At 38.3% G+C, this 25,026-nt stretch overlaps 1 protein-coding gene across 1 annotated transcript; it reads left to right on the top strand.

Annotated features, from left to right (window-relative positions):
* Positions 1-2,469: 2,469 nt before the first annotated feature.
* LOC128051760 (hepatitis A virus cellular receptor 1-like) lies at positions 2,470-20,614 on the top strand. The gene is made up of 9 exons (XM_052644401.1): positions 2,470-2,512; positions 5,653-5,985; positions 8,427-8,530; positions 9,215-9,899; positions 10,892-10,987; positions 14,103-14,158; positions 17,183-17,297; positions 18,119-18,155; positions 20,512-20,614. The coding sequence occupies exons 1-9, from the start codon at positions 2,470-2,472 to the stop codon at positions 20,612-20,614; spliced, it is 1,572 nt and encodes a 523-aa protein (XP_052500361.1).
* The last annotated feature ends 4,412 nt before the right edge of the window (positions 20,615-25,026 follow it).

The following is a 25,026-nucleotide window of genomic DNA, read 5'->3' as shown; positions in this document are numbered from 1 at the left end:
TGTTAATTTAGGTCTGTATTTACTGCCCAAGACTCACTTCCGAGATAGACCCCTGTTGTTAGGTTACATTATTATAAAGTTTAATTGAATTATTAAAAGGACACTCTATGTTTGTTTCTGAAGCTTATTACTGTATATTCGATGCCCCATGACCTATAACCAGAAGATTATGCATTTTGGAAAGGCATCATTCAAAGGGCTGTCTCCAACCTACATCAAAGGACGCTTGTCAGATAACCTTGATTAGCTCATGCACAGAACAAATGAAAGAAATTGACTTTTGGATTTGTGTTTTCCACTTTTAGAAAGAGTTCTTGCACTAGAGCCCTTAGAGTCACCTTAAAACAAAGTTCAAACAGCGGAGAAACTTCACTCCTACCAAGATAAAGAGAAGACAATATCAGAAGTGGACAGTTATCCCTAGATTACTTATAGTGTTTTCAGCATAATAGTTACATTAGATAATAATGTCATATAATTATAGAAATATGGATATAATTATATATTATAATTATTTTTGATAATTTCTTGGACTTTTCATAAACCCATGTGTTTTTTTTATCATGGTGTAAGTCTTACACAGAGTTTAAAAATTAATCTAATTGTTAGGCTTATGATTAGTTACCTATATCTAGTACTTCTGGGTTATCTTGGTGGATTTCTCCTCTCCACAGGTCTAATTGGATGACCCTTAGGAAATTTATTCCAGAAGAAAGCTATAGTTCTGTCTGAGCAGATATTGTATTGATATTACTAGATTGGACTCCCTCACTTGGCCAATCAGTGGTGCTTTCTCTGTCCATGGCTATAATATGAATTTTCTTTTAATTTTACTCAAGCTCAAAAATAAATTTCAGTCAGCAAATACAACTTCCTGATTATTAGGAGGGACCCACCTTCAGTTACAGGGTGGATTTATATGACTCCCACCAGATTATTTAAATCATTTAAGTTTAAAAGCTCCCTTACATTGGGAACAGTTAAACTAAGGATTATCAGCCTAATAACACTAGCGAATTAGGCTGGATGCCTTGTGAACAATACAAGTTTTTCATTACCTTTAAGATAGTGATTTGTACAGGACAGATTGAGTCAGATGAGCTGGTAATATATTAGATCACACCTAATGGAAACTCTTGGCTTAAATATTTACTTATGACTGTATTAATGCTACTAGCTATGTTACTTGTATTCGGCCTATTTTACAAGATTGTGATTTCTCTGATTACTAAATGTGTGACTAAGCCTCTGATAAAAATGATGTCTAGGCAACTTGAACAGGTATAGTTGTTTAAGAGCTATACATGTATATATTTATTTATGAACTCAAGATTGTAATAGTGTAGCTCTACATATGGGAAGAAGCAACACAGGGATTTTGCTTGGACCAAAACAGATTTGAAATACATGTGGTCCAAAGACTTTGGGCTACTATTAGCAGTGCCTAGTCCAGGAAGAGCACACTGAAGATCATCAAAATATTGGCCTGACTGAGAAAAAGGTATTCTGTGCACTATGAGATAAAGTGGTCATGAACTGCCTCCTAAGTCATGATTGAATTTATAACCATGAGGGGGCACTGGCAGCTAAGGAGTGTCCCTAGCCATCTGGTCTGTAAGAATTAAGTCACTAGCCATTGTAGTCACTGATACTCAATATACCCTGAAAGGAATTCAGTGCAGTGATCCAAAATGAAGTACTCTGTGCTCTGGGATAACTGCTCAAACAGGCCTTCAGATAGTTAGATGTTTACAGGAGAAGTTTCATCTTCTGTACTTAGAAAAATGCTAAAGGTATTAATCGAGGTATTTGTTTCTCGTACCTAGTGGGGACCTTCTATTGAGATGTTTGATTGTACTTCTCCAAAATCACATATAAGCTTATCTCTCCACCCCTCTTGGGCGTGGTTCCTCAGAGCTATCTGAGAGGCAGTCTCCTGAGCCATAAGTGAAACTCACAGCTCTCAGTTCTTAGCTCAGTGGACATTTGATAATTTGACTAAGGCTGAGGACTTGCCATTGTGACCACAAAGGAAGAAGTACCCTCCTCTTGCCAGAAAGCCAGGTGACTCATCTTCAAGGCTAAGGATAAGTGTACCTTTGCCGTGGGAAGTCTGGTCTTTGAGCTGGCATTCCCTGCTAAGCCTTCCTCTCATTTCCTTCACGTTTGCTCCCTTTTCTTCTCTGTTTGGACTCTAAGTGTAGGAAAGGAGCTGGGTAAGTAGGGACTGTTTCAGAGGACAGCTTTGCCTGTATGTTGGAAGGGGCAGAGCTCTCAGTCACCTGGAGCAGACAGAGAGCTGAAGCCTTTGTAAGTGTGTTCTTGCTTCCAGCAGGTAGGCTTATGTGATTCACCCTGTAAGGGTGAAAGCAGAAGTTGCAATCTGAGAATTAAGACTTGTTCTGATACCATCTGATTGAGGGCCACACCAAGAAGTCTGCTTTCTCTTTCCTTCAGGCCAATAGCATCATGCATCCTTGGGTAGCCATCCTGGGCCTCCTACTCCTGCCCGGTAAGTGAATAGGTGGATTGTGCTTTGGAACCCCAAGGAAGTAGGGGATGTGTAGGGGGTGTGTGGGAGTGGTGGAGAGGCGCTTTGTCAAAGGCAATGGGAGAAGGCAATGACACCCCACTCCAGTACTTTGCCTGGAGAATCCCATGGATGGAGGAGCCTGGTAGGCTGCAGTCCATGGGGTTGCAAAGAGTCGGATACGACTGAATGACTTCACTTTCACTTTTCACATTCATGCATTGGAGAAGGAAATGGCAACCCACTCCAGTATTCTTGCCTGGAGAATCCCAGGGATGTGGGAGCCTGGTGGGCTGCCGTCTATGGGGTCACACAGAGTTGGACACGACTGAAGCAACTTAGCAGCAGCAGCAGCAGCAATGGGATCAACTAGTGAGCAAAGAACCAAGCTGAAAACTTAAGCCAAAGGAATTGCTTAAATTCTAAGAATTAAAAAAATCTATGGGTAGGTGAATAAGGCATGCTACAGTACAGTACAGCTTATGCTGCCATTTGTGTTTAAATTAAAAAAAAATAGTAGGTAGATGGCTGTGTACGCATGAACTACTCAAGTGTATGTAAGAAAGAGTAACCGTGGACGAGGGTGGGAAGAAGAAATGGGGATGGGTAGGAAGGAGACAAGTCCTTAATTGTACCATTTTGTATTTTTTGATATTTTTAACCATGTGTAACTCTTTCTTTTAAGAAGAAAATATTTTAACTTCCCTGGTTTTCCAGTGGTTAAAACTTTGTGTTTGCAATGAAGGAATCATGAGTTCTATCCCTGTTTGGGGAACTAAGATCCCACATACGGTGCCATGTGGCCAAAATTTTTTTAAAGTCAATAAACAAAAAAATTAAATTTTTAATAAAATAATTTAATTTATCTCATATTTTAACATTCTATGAGATAGGAGAAATTTTTAGGAATAGACATAACCCTAAATTTAAAAAATCTCTAGAGGTAGGAATATGAGGAAAAGTACATTTTTAAATTATATTCTGTAACAGTTTGTATAATCAGCATAAATTACCTTTATAGTTCAAAAACGATATTAAGCAAAATTAAATATAATCAGAATTCCAGTATTAAAAACTAGACTTATTTTATATAACAATGAGTCTTTTATTCCCAGAGCATTTCCCAGGCTTACAGCCCAGTTCTAACTATGACTGGTTGTTGAATCTCAGATTTCTTTTAAGGATCACTCAGACTTCATTTGGTAATACAGTTTTTTAAACCACTGCTGCAGGAGAGAGTTTTCCTGCCTGTTTGTTTTTAAGAGGTAAAGTTTAATATTTGATTGAATATTGTCCAATTTTTTGGTTTCACCTGGCTAACTGGACAGTGCTCCATTGCAGGACAGTCATCAACTCACAAGAAGGGATCCCTGCTTGAATTTTTTTTAATCGATCCTAAATCCCATGATGTGCTTCCCAGGTGGCTCATTGTTAAAGACCTACCAATGCAGGAGACATGGGTTTGATCCCAGAGTCAGGAAGATCCCCTGGAGAAGGAAATGGCAACCTACTCCAGAATTCTTGCCTGGGAAATTCCATGAACAGAGGACTCTGGTGGGCTACAGTCTGTGGGGTTGCCAAGAGTCTAATATAACTTAGCAACTAAACAAAAACAGCAAAGCCCATTATAAGCCTCAGTTCCTTCTGAGAGTATTATAAACCCTTTTTTCTAAAAACTGATTTCTAAAGAGTTTACTAGGCTTCTGCCTTCTAGCCAATGATGCTGTAAGTAGGATATTAGCTGTTTTTTCTTTAACTTAGAGATTTGTGAGGTGAAATTTTTTGGATAGCCATTTAAAAAATTGCAGTAAAATTGAAAATCAAAATTATAAAGGCAACACAGTTTTAAAATCAGATTTCAACTGAGACAGTAATTGAATCTAGGGGAGAGGAATAGCTACCTGTATGTATTAACATTTAGTAAGCAGATACCTGTCAAACACAGGATAAAATGCACACACACTGATGCATTGCTGGAGTGTCATTTGTTTCAAACCTTTTGGAGAAGAATTTGAATCATATTCACCAAAAGACTGAACATATTTCTGCTTTTTATCTTGATACTTTCTCTCATAAATCTGTCCTATTAGGAAGTAATGCTGAATACAGAAAAATATTTATCTGATCTTTCATCCTCAAATATCAGTTCAGTTCAGTTCAGTTGCTCAGTTGTGTCCGATGCTTTGCGACTCCATGAATTGCAGCACACCAGGCCTCCCTGTCCATCACCAACTCCTGAGTTTGCTCAGACTCACATCCATAGAGTCAGTGATGCCATCCAGACATCTCATCCTCTGTCGTCCCCTTCTCCTGCCCCCAATCCCTCCCAGCATCTGAGTCTTTTCAAATGAGTCAGCTCTTTGCTTAAGTTGGCCAAAGTACTGGAATTTCACCTTTAGCATCATTCCTTCCAAAGAAAATCCAGGGCTGATCTCCTTCAGAATGGACTGGTTGGACCTCCTTGCAGTCCAAGGGACTCTCAAGAGTCTTCTCCAACACCACAGTTCAAAAGCATCCATTCTTTGGCGCTCAGCTTTATTCATAGTCCAACTCTCATATCCATATATGACCACGGGGAAAACCATAACCTTGACTAGATGGATCTATGTTTGCAAAGTAATGTCTCTGCTTTTGAATATGCTATCTAGGTTGGTCATAACTTCTCTTCCAAGGAGTAAGCATCTTTTAATTTCATGGCTCCAGTCACCATCTGCAGTGATTTTGGAGCCCCAAAAATAAAGTCTGACACGGTTTCCACTGTTTCCCCCTCTATCAGCCATGAAGTGATGGGACTGGATGCCATGATCTTCATTTTCTGAATGTTGAGCTTTAAGCCAACTCTTTCACTCTCCTCTTTCACTTTCATCTAGAGGCTTTTTAGTTCCTCTTCACTTTCTGCCATAAAGGTGGTGTCATCTGCATATCTGAGGTTATTGTTATATCTGGTTAATAATAATACTGCTAAAGTATATAATTTACCAGAAAAATGCATATATTAAACTTAAAAACTCAAGATATAGTTAGATAATTTCAAACAACATAAGCTATACAAAGAAGAAAATGAAAATAAAATTAAAGTTAAAATTTTGAGACCTCATGCTCTGGTTTCTCTTTATTTACAGATGGTGTAACCACTTACTATCAAGTGACTGGAGTGGCAGGTCAGAATGTCACTCTACCCTGCTACTATAATGGAGAAGTCACAAAAATGTGTTGGGGCCGAGGGGCATGTCCTTGGTCTCATTGTGGAACTAACATCATCTGGACTGATGGATACAGAGTCACCTATCAGAGCGATGGACGTTATCAGCTAAATGGAAATATTCCTGGAAGGGATGTGTCTTTGACCATAAACAATGCTGCTGTGTCTGATACTGGCTTGTATTGTTGCCGAATTGAGATGAGAAGGCGGATCAATGACATAAAAACCACCCTAGAGTTGAGGGTCAATCCAGGTGAGCTTGTCTTCCTACTTCTTTGATCACTTCCTGTGGGTTCCCAGAAATAAGAGTTTTCTGTTTGATACTAACTTCCTTTTCCTTTAGTAGGCAAAGAAAACTTTCCTATGATCTTGTTTTCTAATAACTCTTCAACTGAATACCTGGTATTTGTGTAGAGTGAAGTGTTAGGACTAACCTTGATTCAAGACCATAGGCTAGAGGATCTTCCCAGTCAGCAAACTGTCTCCTGAAGCAGTGCTTCAGGAATACTAGTTGGTTCATGAAAAAGCATTCACTGTTCCACACTGAGATATAGTGAGTATTTTTATGGAGCTGAATTTCTTCTTCTTGAAAATCTGACCTTTTCTCTGAGGTCATTTCTTCGGAGAATTTTCAAATGTTCTTTCTTAACATTTTAAGACTCATAGAGAGTTTCACACATATAAAACAGATAATATAAGGTCCTGTCAAATAGATGTATCATTTGGTTTAGACAACTGTCAACTCAATTTTGTTGCATATACATTGAAAGAGTCTATATAGTTTCATCCCCTCCCTCTACCCTTGGATTTTTTGAAGCACAATTCACACCATATCATGGCTCAGCTGGTAAAGAATCAGCCTGCGATGCAGGAGACCTGGGTTTGATCCCTGAGTCGGGAAGATCCCCTAGAGTAGTGAATGGCTACCCTGTCCAGTATTATGGCCTGGAAAATCCCATGAACTCTATAGTCCCTGGTGTCGCAAAGAGTTGCACACAACTGAGTGACTTTCACTTTCACTCACATCATATCACTAAATTGCTTGTTTAAAAATTAAAATTACCCTATTGCAATATGAGAACACTTTCATCTCAATAACTATTTCTTTTGGCTTTTAAGAATTGTGTGGAATCCAAAAGTCTAGAAAGTTTATGTTTTTCTATCTTGACATAGACATTTTAATTTTTCTTACCACTTGGTGAAAGGAGCAGGTTCTAAAGGATTTCCTGGTTTCTAGTGCTCTAGCATAGTAGTATTTTCCCAATAAAGTTTCTAATGAAAACACAACCCAATACTCAGAGCCTTTATAAGCTAGTTCTCTTTTTTAGTTTAAATGAACTTGATATTTCGATTTCATAATTTTTCCTACTTCATCAAGGACACTTAGCTTATTTTATGAAGGCAAGTAAAATAAAGTCAATTCTGATACAGAAAATAGCTGACTCTGAGAAAACATCTAGGAGGCAATTTAAGAAAGCCCAAAGATGCTGGTGCTATACACATGTGGCATGAGGCTTTGTGTGGAGAAGAGATTATTTTGGAGTTGCGAAATTATATGATTGGCCTGGAGGAAGAAAGAAAAGAATAGCGGACATTTATAGTGCTTATAAATTCTTTAATAGATGAATATTTGCAAAGTCACTGCTCTGTCCAGTGGAAAACAGGTTCATAACTGAGCCAAAGTGACTCTCTGCCTCCAACCCGATACTTTACTTAAGTTTTCTTGAACTTTTCACAGAATGACCTTACTTTCAACCCCTCTTAGGGCTCTTCCTCAGCAGCTTTTCCTAGCCATAGTGTCCTAGCTTCTTCCTTAGGAAATATTTATTGCTGAGCAAGACACATTAGTATAACAAGCTGATGAAATTGCCTCCTTGCTATACTCCTTTGATCAGATGTTTTTCTTGCTTCCTCTTTTTCTTAGGTTTCATTTCAAACTGAAGGGAGGGGATTGGGTCTGCACTGTTCTTCAGCGTCTTTAACTACACTGTTAGACCCAGGTCAGCAAACTATAGCCATAGGACCAGATCAGATTATAAAAGAAGCTCACCAACAGTTTTTTTTTTTTATAAATGAATAAAGGTTTATTAGAACACAGCCCCATCCATTCATGTGTATACTATCTATGACTGTTTTCAGGGTTTCCCAGGTGGCATATGGCATCTGTGTTATCCAGCGTATGTTAATGATGTGAATTAATCCACATTTAGGATGCAGATATGTTGGGAGGGTACCCTTAGAAGTGACAGAAGCAAATGCTATTTATTTGGTCAATATTGTGGTTCTTGGGAACTACTATTTGGGTCTAGTCATGTAGTGCTGAGAGGAAAAGGACAGCTTCAGGCTCTAGACACTTTTCCCTCCCTCACAGATGTTTATGAAGATATGTGAATCTGATATGTATGACTAGTCTTTACAAAGTGCTTCAACACAAATCCCATGTGTCATTTTTTAATAGCAACACCTCCCAAAATATCATCCTTTAAATGCCGCTGTTACTTTGTTGTGACCATGTGTTCACTCCCTCCTCAGTCACAGATTCTAGTTGACCAATGACAAGAACTTGGAGTTCCTGGGAGATAAGTGCTGAGTTCTGCCGGGGACAGTCTCCTTGGTTGTGTTGGTGCACAGGCCCAGCACGAGTCTCTTGTTTCCTGCTGCTTGACAAATCCCTGCTTTCATGTTGATTTCTAGCTCCACCTACAACAACAACGACCACCACCACTACTACTACAACAACAACCACCACTACTCCAACAACCACCACCACTACTCCAAGAAGAACCACTACAAGAAGGACTCCAAGAAGAACCACTACAAGAAGGACTCCAAGGAGAACCACTACAAGAAGGACTCCAAGGAGAACCACTACAAGAAGGACTCCAAGGAGAACCACTACAAGAAGGACTCCAAGGAGAACCACTACAAGAAGGACTCCAAGGAGAACCACTACAAGAAGGACTCCAAGGAGAACCACTACAAGAAGGACTCCAAGGAGAACCACTACAAGAAGGACTCCAAGGAGAACCACTACAAGAAGGACTCCAAGGAGAACCACTACAAGAAGGACTCCAAGGAGAACCACTACAAGAAGGACTCCAAGGAGAACCACTACAAGAAAGACAACTACCACCCCTAATCGAAGAAGAACCACTACAAGAGAGACAACTGCCATCACTACTCCAAGAAGAATCGCTACAAGAAAGACCCGTGCCACCACTACCCCAAGAAGTACCACTACAAGAAAGACAACTGCGATCCCTACTCCAAGAAGAACCACTACAAGAAGGACTCCAAGAAGAACCACTACAAGAAAGACAACCACCACCACTACTCCAGGAAGAACCACCACTACAAGAAAGACAACTACCACCTCTACTCCAAGAAGAACCACTACAAGAAAGACAACTGCCACCACTACTCCAAGAACACCCACTACAAGAAAGATAACTGCCACCACTACAAGAAAGACAACCACCACCACTACTCCAGGAAGAACCACCACTACAAGAAAGACAACTACCACCTCTACTCCAAGAAGAACCACTACAAGAAAGACAACTGCCACCACTACTCCAAGAACACCCACTACAAGAAAGACAACCGCCACCACTACTCCAGGAAAAACCACCACTACAAGAAAGACAACTACCACCTCTACTCCAAGAAGAACCACTACAAGAAAGACAACTGCCACCACTACTCCAAGAATACCCACTACAAGAAAGACAACTGCCACCACTACTCCAGGAAAAACCACCACTACAAGAAAGACAACTACCACCTCTACTCCAAGAAGAACCACTACAAGAAAGACAACTGCCACCACTACTCCAAGAACACCCACTACAAGAAAGACAACTACCACCTCTACTCCAAGAACACCCACTACAAGAAAGACAACCACCACCACTATTCCAGGAAGAACCGCCACTACAAGAAAGACAACTACCACCTCTACCCCAAGAAGAACCACTACAAGAAAGACAACTGCCACCACTACTCCAACCACAATGGTCACCACTGCTCCAACAACCACCACCACTGCTGTGCCAGCAATAATCAACACCACTATTCCAACCATGACAGTCCCCACTGCTCCAGTGACAGCGAGGTCCTCTACTTCTGCACTTCCAATGCCAGCACCCAAAAAGGACGTCCAGCCAGGTAAGCAAAAGTACTGCTAAGTGCAGAAGTTTTTAAAGTAAGGATACACACCATCCAGGGCACTGTGTTAATGCAGATGTACAATCTAGGGTAGGGATTCTTAACAGGTTTCCAAAACAGAATCTGTGAACCACTTGTACCCTCTTATATTCATCTTTTGTATCTTTAAGCATTTTAAGAGTGAGAGGGACCTATGGTTTTTATTAGATTCTCAAAGGAATCATTAATAGCAAAAAGAAAAAAAAAGAAAAAAAGCCAGACCACTGGTCATGGACATCTTAGAAGGATGGTGCATTCGGCCCAGTTTAACTTAGAATTATGAGGAAAATCTGAATAGAGATTATTTAATACATTTTGAAGCATAACCCAACACTTGAGGATAAGATTTCAGTGAAGCTAATGCTTATCTGTTTGCTGTGTCAGGAAATATGCTAACTGCTTTATATAAGTATTAAGCCCCTTAATTCTTATGATCACCCCAGGACTGATGCTAAAGCTGAAGCTCCAATACTTTGCCCACCTTATGCAAACAGCTGACTCACTAGAAAAGACCCTGATTCTGGGAAAGACTGAAGGCAAAAGGAGAAGAAGGTGGCAGAGAATGAGATAGGTAGACAGTATTGCTGACTCAAAGGACATGAGTTTGAGCAAACTCCAGGAGACAGAGAAGGACAGGGAAGCATGGCATGCTGCAGTCATGGGGCTGGAAAGAGTCGGACATGACTTAGCAACTGAACAACAAAAGAAGTATAGAAAGTGGAATAATTCTGTTGTTAGGCTCTCAGATCATTATCTAAATCAGATTTATTCATGATAATGAAATGCCTACATAGCAGGGTAAGATGTCCATACCTCAAGGACATCTATTAATACATTTCTAAGAAAGAGTCAAAGAGTAATTTCTGATCTAGTTTTGTTTGTTCTTTCTGCTGGGGGTGTAAACTTTCCTCCACTAATTGAACACTATTTTTCCGTTCTTGTCATTCCTATAGCTTCTTTATCTTCTCCAACTCAGACAGCAGAAACCCAGCCTGCTACCCTGTATGAAACAAACATAACCAGCTCACCATGGCACTCTTGTTCAACAGGTAACTTCAGTTTCTTTTCTGAAAACCTGGGAGCATTCAAATTTTGATAAATATTAGCACATTGTTCAGAGCACATATTCTGAAAAAAGACAAGCGTGACTTGAATGCCAACAATGGCTATTCCACTCAGCTATGCAACTTGAACAAATGTCTTATTACCCTCTTAGAATCTGTTTTTATCCTTTGGCAAATGGAGGAAATATTACTTATTCTTACAAGTGTTATTTGAGATAAAGATCTGGGGACACAGTTACAAGGTACGTGATAGAGTGGCAACTATGACTATTACTTAGAATGTCCAGAAATACATACATTTGTGTGACATAGGCAGCTTGTATGATTTGGGACCATCCACATGCGTATCCACATTTTTCTAAATAAAATGAATCAGCCTGGTCTTTAAACTTATTTCTAGGCATACTTCCCTGGACAGAGCCTTAAAACAATTAAATTGAAACTGGTCCAGACCAAACTGGTTACCTCTAAGCGCCAGAAACTACACAGAGCCAGGAGGCTCCCCTGCTGCCTTGTTGAGCTTTCATTTCACATGGATACTTTGAGTTTGGTTGAGAACATGGACACCAGAACCAAAGAGGCACGGCTTACTAGGATTGTGTTATTCTACTCCAAAAGTCTCCCAGTTCTCCCTAGTTTTGGAAAGTCCATATTCTTTTGAGATGTAAGATTAGTCTGTTTTTCCTGTAATGGAGAAAGATGATATTGAATTGTCATCTTTCCCAGCTAACTCTGTTAACCATGGTGGTAAATTTGGAGAGTGCTACATGTGAACTCCTTTGTAATGCAGAACTGGTTTATTTGTCCATGTGCCTGTGAAGCATCCAAACAAGGTCAGATTTTGTATGATTTTGAAGACTTGTGTGTATGATTCATCATGCTCAGGAGTTGCTATTCTGTAGCAAACACCCAGGGTAGCCTACTTTGCCAATCATTCAAGGAAGCTCTTAACTGAAAATGGACATGCAGCGGGACTCAGAGAGGGACCAATTTAATTGAAATTAGCTAGTAGTGATATTTGGTTTTGAAAGTGGAATCCTTGGTGTGAACTGTTTCTTGGCACAGAAACAAGAGAAAGCAGATAAAAATACAGGTAAGAGCAGTTGAAGCAACTGCACCCCACACTTTTAGGCTAAGAGGAAGAACAAAGTAGAAAATGGGAAATTGTTCTCTAAAATATGTCACTAAAACCTGGTCAAGTAGACTTGCCAGCATGGAACAGACATTGGAGCAGCTGTGTCCCCACGACTTCTCTGACTGCTGCCGTCTTGGCAGCATCTCTGAGGCCCTTTAGCCAAATCCTCACCGTGCCCGAGTCACACTTCAGTGGGTTAAAGCCTCACAAAGCAAAGAATGTGAGTCCAGAAGGAATCTTGGTTTTTGCAGGGCCTGCACCTACCTTTCCAGATGCATGTGCCTGCAAATTGTTGTGCGTTATCTCATTTAATTCTTTCAAGGCAGGTTTATTTCTTGCCATTGCCAGACTGAGGAGGACATTTAGTTCTACTTTGGAGACAAACAGCTTCCAATTCCCCTGCCCACCAATGGCAGTTTCAAGCTGCATGCCCTTGGGCAAGTTGTTTCATTCCTCACTACATGTTTGTAAGGAATGAAGGACATGATATTTGGAAAATCCGTTGCATGGTGTCCCTTGCCCATTGCTCCTATTGTTATATAGCAACATAATTGTGATACCTGATATTTGTTTAATATGGTGTTAAGCGCCTTACATGCATCATCTAAAGTGATAACTTTATGAGACGGGTGCTATCAATAGCTTGTAGGTCAAGGTTACCCCAGCTGGAAATGTAAATACATACATTTACATGCATATATATGTAATGTGTATGTAAAGGACATTGATCGAGGTCACATTGGTAGGTGACATGTCAGCACTGAAGTCAAGTTTCATCTGACTCAAGTCCTTGCTATTTTTTTTTTACAACATCACTCATTCATAGCTTAACAATTTAAGGTTATAACATAAATCATACACAGAGACTAGAGACACCGTAGACACTGTCTTTGTCTCTTGAAGAAGCAGTGTCAGAATGTTTAATTTGTAGATACAGTAGTGTAAAGTGTGAAACTTAGGGGGAATATGGTTACTTCATTTTTACTACCATTAGAAAATGATGGTTTTATAGCTCTGTCAGTAGTATGTGAATCTCTGAGACCTGCAGTATTTTCATTGAATGGAAACATAACGTGTGCAGTTGTTATGAGCTGAGGCTCTTGTCCTTTAGTAGAGTTGGAAACTTCAACCATTTCAGCACCTCATCTAAAATTTCAGATTAAGAAAATTGGTATAAGGATATAAAATGCTTGTATATAATAGATACTCAGTAAAGAGAGAGTCCTGTATTTGACCTATAGTTGCTGAGAAGGGGCAACAGTATATGTTCTGTGGGACAAAAGAGATATTTCAAAACACTATTAAAATTTGGACATTGAAAACTTTTAAGGCATAGTATCCTTTTATATTGGGAGTTTAGGTAGTATAAGGTACCCTGGCCTTGGGGGTGTTGTAACATATTTTCTAAAGCACATTTAGATTAGTGTCTGGGCACACTGGCATATAATATAGGAGTTGGATGCCACCTGTTTGAGGTATCTTAGTGCATTTCACTCACATTTAGAATGTAAAACCAATGTAATGTTCATTTTAAACAGAGTGGTTCTGCTCTTTGGATGTGTAATGACCTCTGAGCACTCATTGGAAGTTTCTGAGCTGCCATGAAAATATTGATCATTTATCTGTAAGTGGTAATTTTTAACCTAGTTCTGAGAATGAGTCACTCTGTCTTGTCTAAATTGCCAGTAAATTTTCTGTGAGCATGCATTTTTCGCCCCCATAGGGAGAAAAAAAAAGGTTCATTTTCAAAGGGTCCATGACAAAATGGTTAAGAAACACAACCTTACTACTTAAAGTAACAAATGTTATTAACTTGGTATTATTCTTGGGATGCCTACAGCATTAGGCCATATGATTATTCAACTTTCCCTTCATTACCAGAAGGCAGTGTGAATATATTTGGTGTTTGGATGACAGTTCAATATCTTTTTGTAATTCTTATTAATTTTCTTTCTTTTTGAGCAGAGGGAAATAGCACTGTGACCCAGTCTCCAGATCCCCATTGGCATAACAATCAAACTGTAAGCATATTCCTTCCTATTTTATTAGCCTGATTCACTTATATGTCTCTTCTGGAATCAAGTTACATTTAGAGATTATTATTGTCAGACTAGTCCAAAGACTGATTCTTTCTAATTTAAAAAATAAAGGAAGAAAAGAATTTGACTCTTAAATAGGGATAGTTTAATAATTTTAAAAGTCTATATAAATGCACTACTTTTTTAGAAATACCTGAAAAGTGATATTTTACTCTAGACACACATATACACCTAAGACAGAATTTCTCCCAACCAGAAAATAAGAAAAAAAGAGTGAATTAATTCAGGCATAGTGACTTAACATTACATAACAAGAAAGACTTAGATCATTGTTAGAGAAATAATATGCCTTGAATTGATGTAGTGGAATGGGGGCTATCCCCACCAAAAATATTATGTCAATAAAAGTGTGGTTCCTTAAACATAGACCCCCTAGTATCCTTTTCCAATCCAATTTTCCTCCTATAGAAAGATTTTGAGGCCACTGCTGAGTCTCTCTCTCTGTATAATCCTCCCCATATGATGACATATTAAGGTCCTATGGTCTTCAACAACTTTGTGATTCTGTAACTTGTTCTTGCACTTTTCCCACAATTGGCTTGGGAAAAATCCAAGGGACTACAGTCTTATGATGTTCATCAAAGCCTCATCTTTGTGTGTAAGTTAGAAGAATTTGTCAGTGAGTTTTTACTTTTGGCTCCCTTGGGTGAAACAACTTTCCTTGCACTATGTGCAAATAACCCTTAGAAGCAAAAAAACATGAACAGATTCAGGTATGAGAGTAATCTTGATTACAAGTGATGAGAAATTGAAGCATGGACATTGTAAGAGAAATTCAAGTTCAAGTAAAGTGGGGTTAATGTGACGTCAAATGGCCTTATGTTGCATAACTTAGTGATATGAGAACACTACCACGTAGGAATGATATTAAAGATTAATCACCCTGATGATATGGGTACTGATTGATCTGATGGATATGGGCTGAATTTGTTGTGCTTGTTAAATAGCAGAACTGCCACCATGTGAATGTCATGTCAGTCAGACTTATGCTAGTTTTAAAAAAAGAAACACTCTGAATGAGAAGATTGTTTTTGACCTCAGTTACCTGCAGGACAGGTATATTCAGTAGCAATTAATCCCTTCTATATAATGTAAGCAATATAGAAGCAAGTTCACAATAGGTGGTAGCACAATCATGGGATTTATGTGTCTTGACCATGAAGATGTCAAGGTGTCTTTCAGGTATCTTGAAACCAAGCAGCATATATATCCACCCAGTAGGTCAACTTCTTCAGCTGTATCTTAAGAGGAGAATGAACATATACATAAAGATGTATAAAACAAGATATACATTGCTGCTATTTATAATCATGAAAATGTTATAAACAATCTAAATGTTCAATAATAAGAGATTAATAACATCAATTAAGCATGCCAATTTATTCCCATTTATTGCTATTGAAAATGTTGTCACTGCAGTGTACTTACTGTCATGAGAAGACAGTGTCAATTGTTAAATGAAAAAACTAACTTTTCAGATAGCATTGGGACCTCCCTGACAGTCCAATGATTAAGACTTCATGCCTCCGATGAAGTAAGTAGAAGATCGATGGCTGATTAGGGAACTAAGATCCGCATGCCATGTAGCATTGCCAAAAATGAAAAAAAAAATATATATATTTATTATACATAGGTTATAGATACAAAATAAAATGATGTATATATTGTAGTATACATTGGATACAGTAACTGTGTCTGTTAAGAAAAGTACTAGAAAGATAAAATTCTAGAAGAGTATGTAATGAAAAATGGTAATAGTAACTATTTCTGGCTATTGAAATTATGGTTGATTTTTGTTTTCCTTTCTTTATCCTGAGCTGCACACTCTAAAATGAACTTCCAGTTTTATGTAACATAATATTTTTTAAAAAGCAAGCAAAGACTGTGTACTGTAACCCTGTGTTCCATCTAACTGCTTTCCCTCCCACAAATAAGGTGATAACACAGCTTTTCCCTCCCAAGGCACTGACTGTTTTCCGTTTAGGCAAGGACAGCTCAGAGGCTAGGTCACGCCCCTCTGTATTCCTCAGAGTGTTTATCATGAGGTACCTGAAGTACCTTTCCCAAGAACCCTATTTAATCTGCATTTGACAGAAAAAGAGGTTTGGAGAGGCTAAATAACTTGCTAGGGCCACAGAGCAACTAAATAAAAGTTAATCTGGGACTCTGACTCCAGAGATTAAACTCTTATGCAGGAGGAGACTTGAGAGTTAATCTTTTTCTCTGATTTTCCACTTCCTTTCTGTTAAAATACCTACGTGGTGGGACATCTTTAGAATTAGAATTAAGCTATGTAAAGGAGGCAAGCATGATGGCCTGGTATATTTTGGGTTTACTCTAGGAAGTGATGATCTCTCACACTAGAAATTTTTTTCCCAATTGCACAGCATTTTAATTGTTAAGCAGAGCCATGAATCTGAGCAGCTACTTTCATGCCCATTTATAAAGATATAGAATCTTGAATTCTAGCTCAAAAAGTATTTAAATTAATGGCCAGTTTCAGTAACTGAGCACATTCAAATAGCAAAACCATGGCAACTTACATAGGAACCAAAATTGTTTTTTATAAGTAAATAAGAGGATTATTTATGCGAAGAGCTTATTTTTTTTTACAATGTATAGAAATTATAATAATAAAGCACACTCATTTGAAGCATACAGTTTTAGTTTTAACAAATCTGTACCCTTCTCTAAATACCACCACAAGTAAAATGTAAACATTTCCACCAATCCCAAATACATTTTGAATTTAAGTTGTCTTAGAATTTCATCATAAGACTTTAACTCTACATCATTTGGTATTACCCCTCATGATCCAGAACTAGCCAGGGGCCAATAAACCATAATGTGTCTGGGTATATTATTTTCTGAAATATTTTCTTCTATAACTCTAACAAGATTGTTTTATTTTTCTTTTTTGTGTTTATTCTGCTGATGTTTCTGTAGGTTGCGGTGCTGGCACAAGAAACATGGATGAGCACCAACAAGGGAGTCTACATTGGAATCTCGGTTACTATTTTGGCACTGTTGGTCATGTTTGTGGTTTTCTGGATTAGTAGAAGTAAGTCACCTCAGGACTGAAATATTCAGAAATATTCTTGAGCCCTTGGTTCTTAGCTTGTTCTTTTTTTATATTTTTATTTATCTTAAATTTATTGTTCCATAAACATGATACTTAAATTCTCCATAGGTGAAATTAAATATGGAAAAATAAGCGCTGCTTGTGTAAAGTTGAGATTTGGAAGTCAAAAGCCGCTGTAAAATACAAGATTTGTTCCCCCCCCCATTTTGTTCTTTTCCCATTCCATCAATAACAAATTTTTATTCCTATCGGGGGTAAAACTGTTCATGGTTCTATAACACCCACTTAATAGAAGAAGCACAAGAGACATTAGGAGGGTACATCATTTCAGAGCTAGGAGAAGAACAAAGGGTTTCAAACGACAGTCATCCAACACCTCCTAGTCTCCTTCCACCAGCTGTGTGAGTATGTGTGTGTAAAAGCTGTCTTCTATGGGAGAAGTGCAACATTCAGGGTTTTTTTTCATTGAATATAATGGCATTAAAGTAAGCTAGGGCATGTAGATCAATACACTAAACTTATGAATCACAAGATACACTATACCAAGGGGCTTACTTGTCTCCTAGAGATTCAAGAGAAGTTACCTGGCGTTATCAGATTAGGGTCCAGATTGATTTTTTTTCTCCTTCTTTTAAAAAATATTCTTTCTTCAAAATAAATTTTTTTTTAGACTCTGAGAGCTGTACTGATTTTGCTCATATTAAAGTAATAATCGTAATAATATACTGGTTTGGAAAAAAAATCTCATGAACTCTTTGGCTTGCATGTTTAATTTTCTCTTCATTTTCCCCTCAATTTAGGATATTTTTGCCTGGGTAGCAAGGCAGAGCTACTACGGTAAGTTTGAAATGGTTTGTGTTAATAGGCCATTTGATGTTCTTCCTCTAGTAAACATAAGGAAAATTTCTCTGTCCCTCTCCTCTTTTCCTTCCAGTCCTCCATTTTAAACTCTGGATCCTGGAAAATCTAGTATATAGAGCACCTCCATTGCTGTTCAATCTTTCAGTGATGATTTTAGCATCTCTATGCTGCTGCTGCTGCTGCTAAGTCGCTTCGGTCGTGTCCGACTCTGTGCGACCCCATAGATGGCAGCCCACCAGGCTCCTCCTTCCCTGGGATTCTCCAGGCAAGAATACTGGAGTGGGTTGCCATTTCCTTCTCCAAGTATCTCTATATTTCCCTGGAATTGTGTCATAACTGCTACAGAGATAACACTTCAAACCTTATCTCTTAGAGCAAGAGAACTAAATCACAGATATTGTTTCAGGGATCATTTGAATGCGTTGTTTAGTTTGTTATTTGATTTCATTCAGTGCTTTGGTTATTGCATGTCTATTGAATCTCTATTATATTCCATAAAGATGAGCAGAACAGACAGAAAACATATAAATGAATAAGCAGGCCCTTATAGAACTTCCAGAGAAATACCACAGGGAGTACTGGAGCAGGGCAGTAGGCTATGTGAGTGAGCCCCAAAGAAGGAGAAGGCAGCTCTGCAAAAATCTGGAGGAAGACACCTCCAGGCTGAAGACCCACAAGGGCAGGGCTAGGGACATGCCTCCAGCTCCCCATGGTTCCCACCATCCCCTATTATTCCATACCCAGCCTGCTCTGTTCATTTGCATTAGTTGTCTGGCCTCACAGGCATTTCAATTTACAGTTTTTGCAAATTTACCCCTTCACCCAATAAAAAATTAAATCTTTGTATGCATCCCTGGGGTCACTTTCCCAAGCATCTGTAAAGGTAGGAAACCACTACCTACTTCCAACAAAATAAACTGCTTCATCTGGTCCAGCTTGGACTTTAAGCCAAGTCTTTCTTTGATTCTGAATTCGTCCCTCTTTAACTGCCATCCATTATTCTTAGTTCTCTTTCATTGGATGTTTGTACCCAATCTTTCCTATATCTGAGTTAATCACATGAGCCAGTCCACAAAATACGCCTTGAATAATCTCCAGCATATTGCAAGTGTTCCATAGATGGTGGATTTTATTATTGAGACATGCCCTTCACAGCAATAAACCTGTGAGACAGGCAGTAGTAGTATTCTCAGTTTACTAATTAGAAAACAGGTTTAGAGATGTTAAGTGACATCCAAGGTCACATCACACAGCAGCTCTCTTAGAGTCCAAAACCAGACTTTTAGGAGTTTTTGATGTCAGCTTCCAAGAGTGGAAAATAAAAAAAGTACTCCCTACAGACAAAACCACAAATGATCACATCCTTTTAGTTCATTTTTGTTCTTTCAATGTTTACTTTTTTAAAGTTTCAGTTTTAATCACCTAATTAGAAAAGAAAATATTTATTGTAGAAGATGCTGTATAATATAGAAAAGCAAACAAACAAAAGCAAAAAGGTGTATTTCCTCATGATGTTATTTTTGGGGCAGCTATATCATGTTAACTCATTGTGAGCTACTGACCCCTAACCTGTTTCCATACATGTATGACTAATCTGTTTAAAGATCAGAGCTGAGTGAAGATTCAGTGCATTTCATATCATTTCTGGGCAGGCTTAGGTAATAAAAATAGTGCCTACAGACAACCTGTAAAAAAGCATTGATATCAAAACTCCACAAATGACCTTTGTGTACACTTGATGTGTGAGCATTCATGTCATAAAACACCTAAACCATGGCTTCTAATTTTGACTGTTAAGGCAGGGTGTTATTTTTGACTCTGGGATCTAGAACATGCTTAGGTGAAGCAATGCTATTTTGCTACATCTGATATGCTCTGATGTTTTGTATACTTATATATATTGATCTTAAATACAGGATACATACCACTAAATACAATTCACTAAAGGGTCACAGTCCTCGGGTAGAAAAACACCAGCCAAACCATTTCCTGGCCATCTTTGAGACTGTGCATCCTGGTTTAATACTTCAATTTGATGTGTGGTATTTGTCTTGTTAGACTATAAATTTTTTGTGTTCTATTGCACAAGTGTCTTGAAAGAGACCAGTGTGAGATTTTTGAAACCAAAAGGTGTGACTTTCTACCTCCTTATTAAAAATAATTTCCTGTAACTTCATATTCAAAACTCTGGAAGCTTCTATTCATTTCATAGGATTTTTGAATGGGGCTCTGAGAAATGCAAATACTCAGGCTTGAATGAACATAAACAAATATGCTGCTCATACTTGAGAAGTGATCTTCTTTTTTCTTACTCATGTTATTCTTTCTACAGTATGATTCCATTGAAAGATTCTCACATTGGAGCTTTGAAAAATGCAGCTCTGAAGCCTATCCAAGCAGAAGACAATGTGTACATTATAGATGACTATCATTAAGCCTTGGATCCAGATTCTAAGGTTTTATGGTCTAGACTGTAGAAGACAGTGACCAAATACCGTGTCAGAGTCCTGTCAATCAGCTGCTGAATTTTTCAGTCAGTTTCTCATGGCATTCCTATCAGTCAGGGACACTGGATAGAGTGATGCTAGGTCGACTGTGAAAAGTCAACCTCTGTCACAGAGTCCTAATTTTTTGTACTAAATTGGCTCAAACTTTCTAATCATTGCAGAGGTCTCTTCAAAACATGAAACATAATTCTTTGAATTGTACATTCTCTTTAGACCTCATGAATCTTGTTTTCCATCAAGAATTCTCATTGGGAAGATAGAAAAAAACACTTCTACCTCAGTTACCAACGCTGTCAAGAATACCTGAATGCAACTTAGAATCAGCACATCTAAACTGGGGCTTTGAGGACTTAACACGCAAGCATTTCATGATTGTCCCCCCCACCTTTTTTTTTTTTTTTTTAAATAAAGTGACTCTGAATGTGATATTGCTTAGGTTCCCAAAAGTTTCAAATCATGGTGTGCACAGGTTTTTATTTACCCGATAGAAAAATGGAGGTGAGTGTGATTTTTCCATTATAGACAAATTTGTTTTCTCAGGGTTCTGGAAATACAAGGCATTAAGTGCTTTCTTTGGGAGGAGGATGGTATTTTAGCAGTTAGAAGAAGCAATGATATTGAGTAGACTATGAAGACACCAGGAGAAGAAAATCAATAGCCATATAATTTATGACATTTTTGCTACCTCAGTGCCACAGTTCTAGGTGTTTATGTTGACAACTGGCAGGCTCTGATTTTTAGAACGAGGCAGGGTAGAAATAAATACAAGGAAAAAAGAGGGAAAGAGTAGCAAAAAAGGCTTTCTTTTTTAGAAAAGAGTTTGCAAATATAATAGTATTGTTTGATAGTGTTACCAATTTCTACAAAATGCTAAATTGTCCTCAAACCACTTTGATTTTTAAAATTGTTTTGGAAGGATAAAAGGTCTTTTTCATATTGAATCAACACCTGTGTTATATTTCTTTTCACAACTCAGTTAAATGTTGGTTTGCCCCGAAGAATTAGACAAAGGCTAAATGTAAGTATAATTTTAATCATTTAGAAGCATTTCTACATGAACAGTAAAAAGACTGGAGATTAATTTCACTTTGAGTAAACCCTGAAATAACTTGGGGACATTCAAAGCTACTCAACCAAAGTGGTCCATGAGGGCTGGATGCTTGTTTTTTTTTAAAATATAAATTTATTTATTTTAATTGGAGGCTAATTACTTCACAATATTGTAGTGGTTTTGCCATACATTGACATGAATCTGCCATGGGTATACATGTGTTCCCCATCCTGAACCCCCCTCCCACCTTCCTTCCCATCCCATCCTTCTGGGTCATCCCAGTGCACCAGCCCTGAGCATCCTGTATCATACATCGAACCTGGACTGGTGATTCATTTCACATATGATAATATACATGGTTCAACGCCATTCTCCCAATCATCCCACCCTTGCCCTCTACCACAGAGTCCAAAAGACTGTTCTATACAGCTGTGTCTCTTTTGCTCTCTCACATACAGGGTCATCATTACCATCTTTCTAAATTCCTTATATATGCGTTAGTATACTATATTGGTGTTTTTCTTTCTGGCTTACTTCACTCTGTATAATTGGCTCCAGTTTCATCCACCCAATCAGAACTGATTCAAATGTATTTTTTTAATGGCTGAGTAATACTCCATTGTGTATATGTACCACAGCTTTCTTATCCATTCATCTGCTGATGGACATTGAGGTTTATTCCCTGTCCTGGCAATTACAAACATTGCTGCGATGAACATTGGGGTACATGTGTCTCTTTCAATTCTTGTTTCCTCAGTGTGTATGCCCAGCAGTGGGATTGCTGATCATATGGCAATTTCCAGTTTTTAAAGGAATCTCCACACTATTCTCCATAGTGGCTATACTAGTTTGCATTCCCAGCAACAGTGTAAGTGGGTTCCCTTTTCTCCACACCCTCTCCAGCATTTATTGCTTGAAGACTTTTGGATAGCAGCCATTCTGACTGGCATGAAATGGTACCTCATTGTGGTTTTGATTTGCATTTCTTTGATAATGAGTGATGTTGGGCATCTTTTCACGTGTTAGCCATCTGTGTGTCTTCTTTGGAGAAATGTCTGTCTAGTTCTTTGGCCCATTTTTTGATTCAGCTCAGTTCAGTTCAGTCGCTCAGTCATGTCTGACTCTTTGCGACCCCATGAATCGCAGTACCCCAGGCCTCCCTGTCCATCACCAACTCCCAGAGTTCACTCAGACTCACGTTCTTCAAGTCAGTGATGCCATCCAGCCATCTCATCCTCTGTCATCCCCTTTCCTCCTGCCCCCAATCCCTCCAAGCATGAAGATCTTTTCCAATGAGTCAACTCTTCGCATGAGATGGCCAAAATACTGGAGTTTCAGCTTTAGCATCATTCCTTCTAAAGAAATCTCAGGGCTGATCGCCTTCAGAATGGATTGGTTGGATCTCCTTGCAGTCCAAGGGACTCTCAAGAGTCTTCTCCAACACCACAGTTCAAAGCATCAATTCTTCAGCACTCAGCTTTCTTCACAGTCCAACTCTCACATCCATACATGACCAAAGGAAAAACCATAGCCTTGACTAGATGGACCTTAGTTGGCAAAGTAATGTCTCTGCTTTTGAATATGCTATCTAGGTTGGTCATAACTTTTCTTCCAAGGAGTAAGCGTCTTTCAATTTCATGGCTGCAGTCACCATCTGCAGTGATTTTGGAGCCCAAAAAAATAAAGTCTGACACTGTTTCCACTGTTTCCCCATTTATCCGCCATGAAGTGATGGGACTGGATGCCATGATCTTCATTTTTTGAATGTTGAGCTCTAAGCCATCTTTTTCACTCTCCACCTTCACTTTCATCAAGAGGCTTTTTGGTCATTTATATTCCTGGAATTGAACTGCAGGAGTTGCTTATATATTTTTGAGATTAATTATTTGTAAGTTGCTTTATTTGTTATTATTTTCTCAAATTCTGAAGGCTGTCTTTTCACCTTGCTTATAGTTTCCTTTGTTGTGCAAAAGCTTTTTATTTTAATTAGGTCCCATTTGTTTATTTTTGCTTTTATTTCCAATACTCTGGGAGTGGGTCATATAGGATCCTGCTGTGATTTATGTCAGAGAGTGTTTTGCCTATGTTTTCCTCTAGGAGTTTTATAGTTTCTGGTCTTACATTTAGATATTTAATCCATTTTGAGTTTATTTTTATGTATGGTGTTAGAAAGTGTTCTAGTTTCATTCTTTTACAAGTGGTTGACCAGTTTTCCCAGCACCACTTGTTAAAGAGATGATCTTTTCTCCATTGTATATTCTTGCCTCCTTTGTTGAAGACAAGGTGTCCATAGGTGCGTGAATTTATCTCTGGGCTTTCTATTTTGTTCCATTGATCTATATTTCTGTCTTTGTGCCAGTACCATACTGTCTTGATGACTGTAGCTTTGTAGTAGGGCCTGAAGTCAGGCAGGTTGATTCCTCCAGTTCGATTTTTGTTTCTCAAGATTGCTTTGGCTCTTCAAGGTTTTTTGTATTTCCAAACAAACTGTGAAATTATTTGTGCTAGTTCTGTGAAAAGTACCGTTGGTAGCTTGATAGGGATTGCATTGAATCTATAGATTGCTTTGGATAGTGTACTCATTTTCACTATATTGATTCTTCCAATCCATGAACATGATATATTTCTCCATCTATTTGTGTCCTCTTTGATTTTTTTTGTCAGTGTTTTATAGTTTTCTGTATGTAGGTCTTTTGTTTCTTTAGGTAGATATATTCCTAAGTATTTATTCTTTTCATTGCAATGGTGAGTGGAATTATTTCCTTAATTTCTTTTTCTGTTTTTTCATTGTTAGTGTATAGGAATGCAAGGGATTTCTGTGTGTTGATTTTATATCCTGAAATTACTGTATTCATTGATTAGCTCTAGTAATTTTTGGTGGAGTCTTTAGGGTTTTCTAAGTAGAAGATCATGTCATCTGCAACCAGTGAGAGTTTTACTTCTTCTTTTCCAATCTGGATTCCTTTTATTTTTTTTCTGCTCTGATTGCTGTGGCCAAAACTTCCAAAACTATGTTAAATAGTAGTGGTGAGAGTGGGCATCCTTGTCTCATTCCTGACTTTAGGGGAGATGCTTTCAATTTTTCACCATTGAGGATAATGTTTGCTGTGGGTTTGTCATATATAGATTTTATTATGCTGAGGTATGTTCCTTCTATTCCTGCTTTCTGGAGGGTTTTTTTTTTTAATCATAAATGGATGTTGAATTTTCTCAAAAGCTTTCTCTGCATCTATTGAGATAATCATATGATTTTTATCTTTCAATTTGTTAATGTGGTGTATTATGTTGA

Source organism: Budorcas taxicolor, chromosome 7 (genome assembly GCF_023091745.1).
Source record: "Budorcas taxicolor isolate Tak-1 chromosome 7, Takin1.1, whole genome shotgun sequence".
NCBI classification, from domain to species: domain Eukaryota; kingdom Metazoa; phylum Chordata; class Mammalia; order Artiodactyla; family Bovidae; genus Budorcas; species Budorcas taxicolor.
The sequence above is the reverse complement of the archived record's forward strand: the minus strand, read 5'-3'. Positions and strand labels throughout refer to the sequence as shown.

Bases quoted from the DNA above. Each gene is read 5' to 3' on its own strand.
- LOC128051760 (XM_052644401.1), top strand. From the start codon at position 2,470: ATGCATCCTTGGGTAGCCATCCTGGGCCTCCTACTCCTGCCCG. The intron at 2,513-5,652 runs GTAAGTGAATAG...CTTTATTTACAG, and splicing joins GGGCCTCCTACTCCTGCCCG to ATGGTGTAACCACTTACTAT. The intron at 8,531-9,214 runs ACTCCAAGAAGA...ACAACCACCACC, and splicing joins GAAGAACCACTACAAGAAGG to ACTACTCCAGGAAGAACCAC.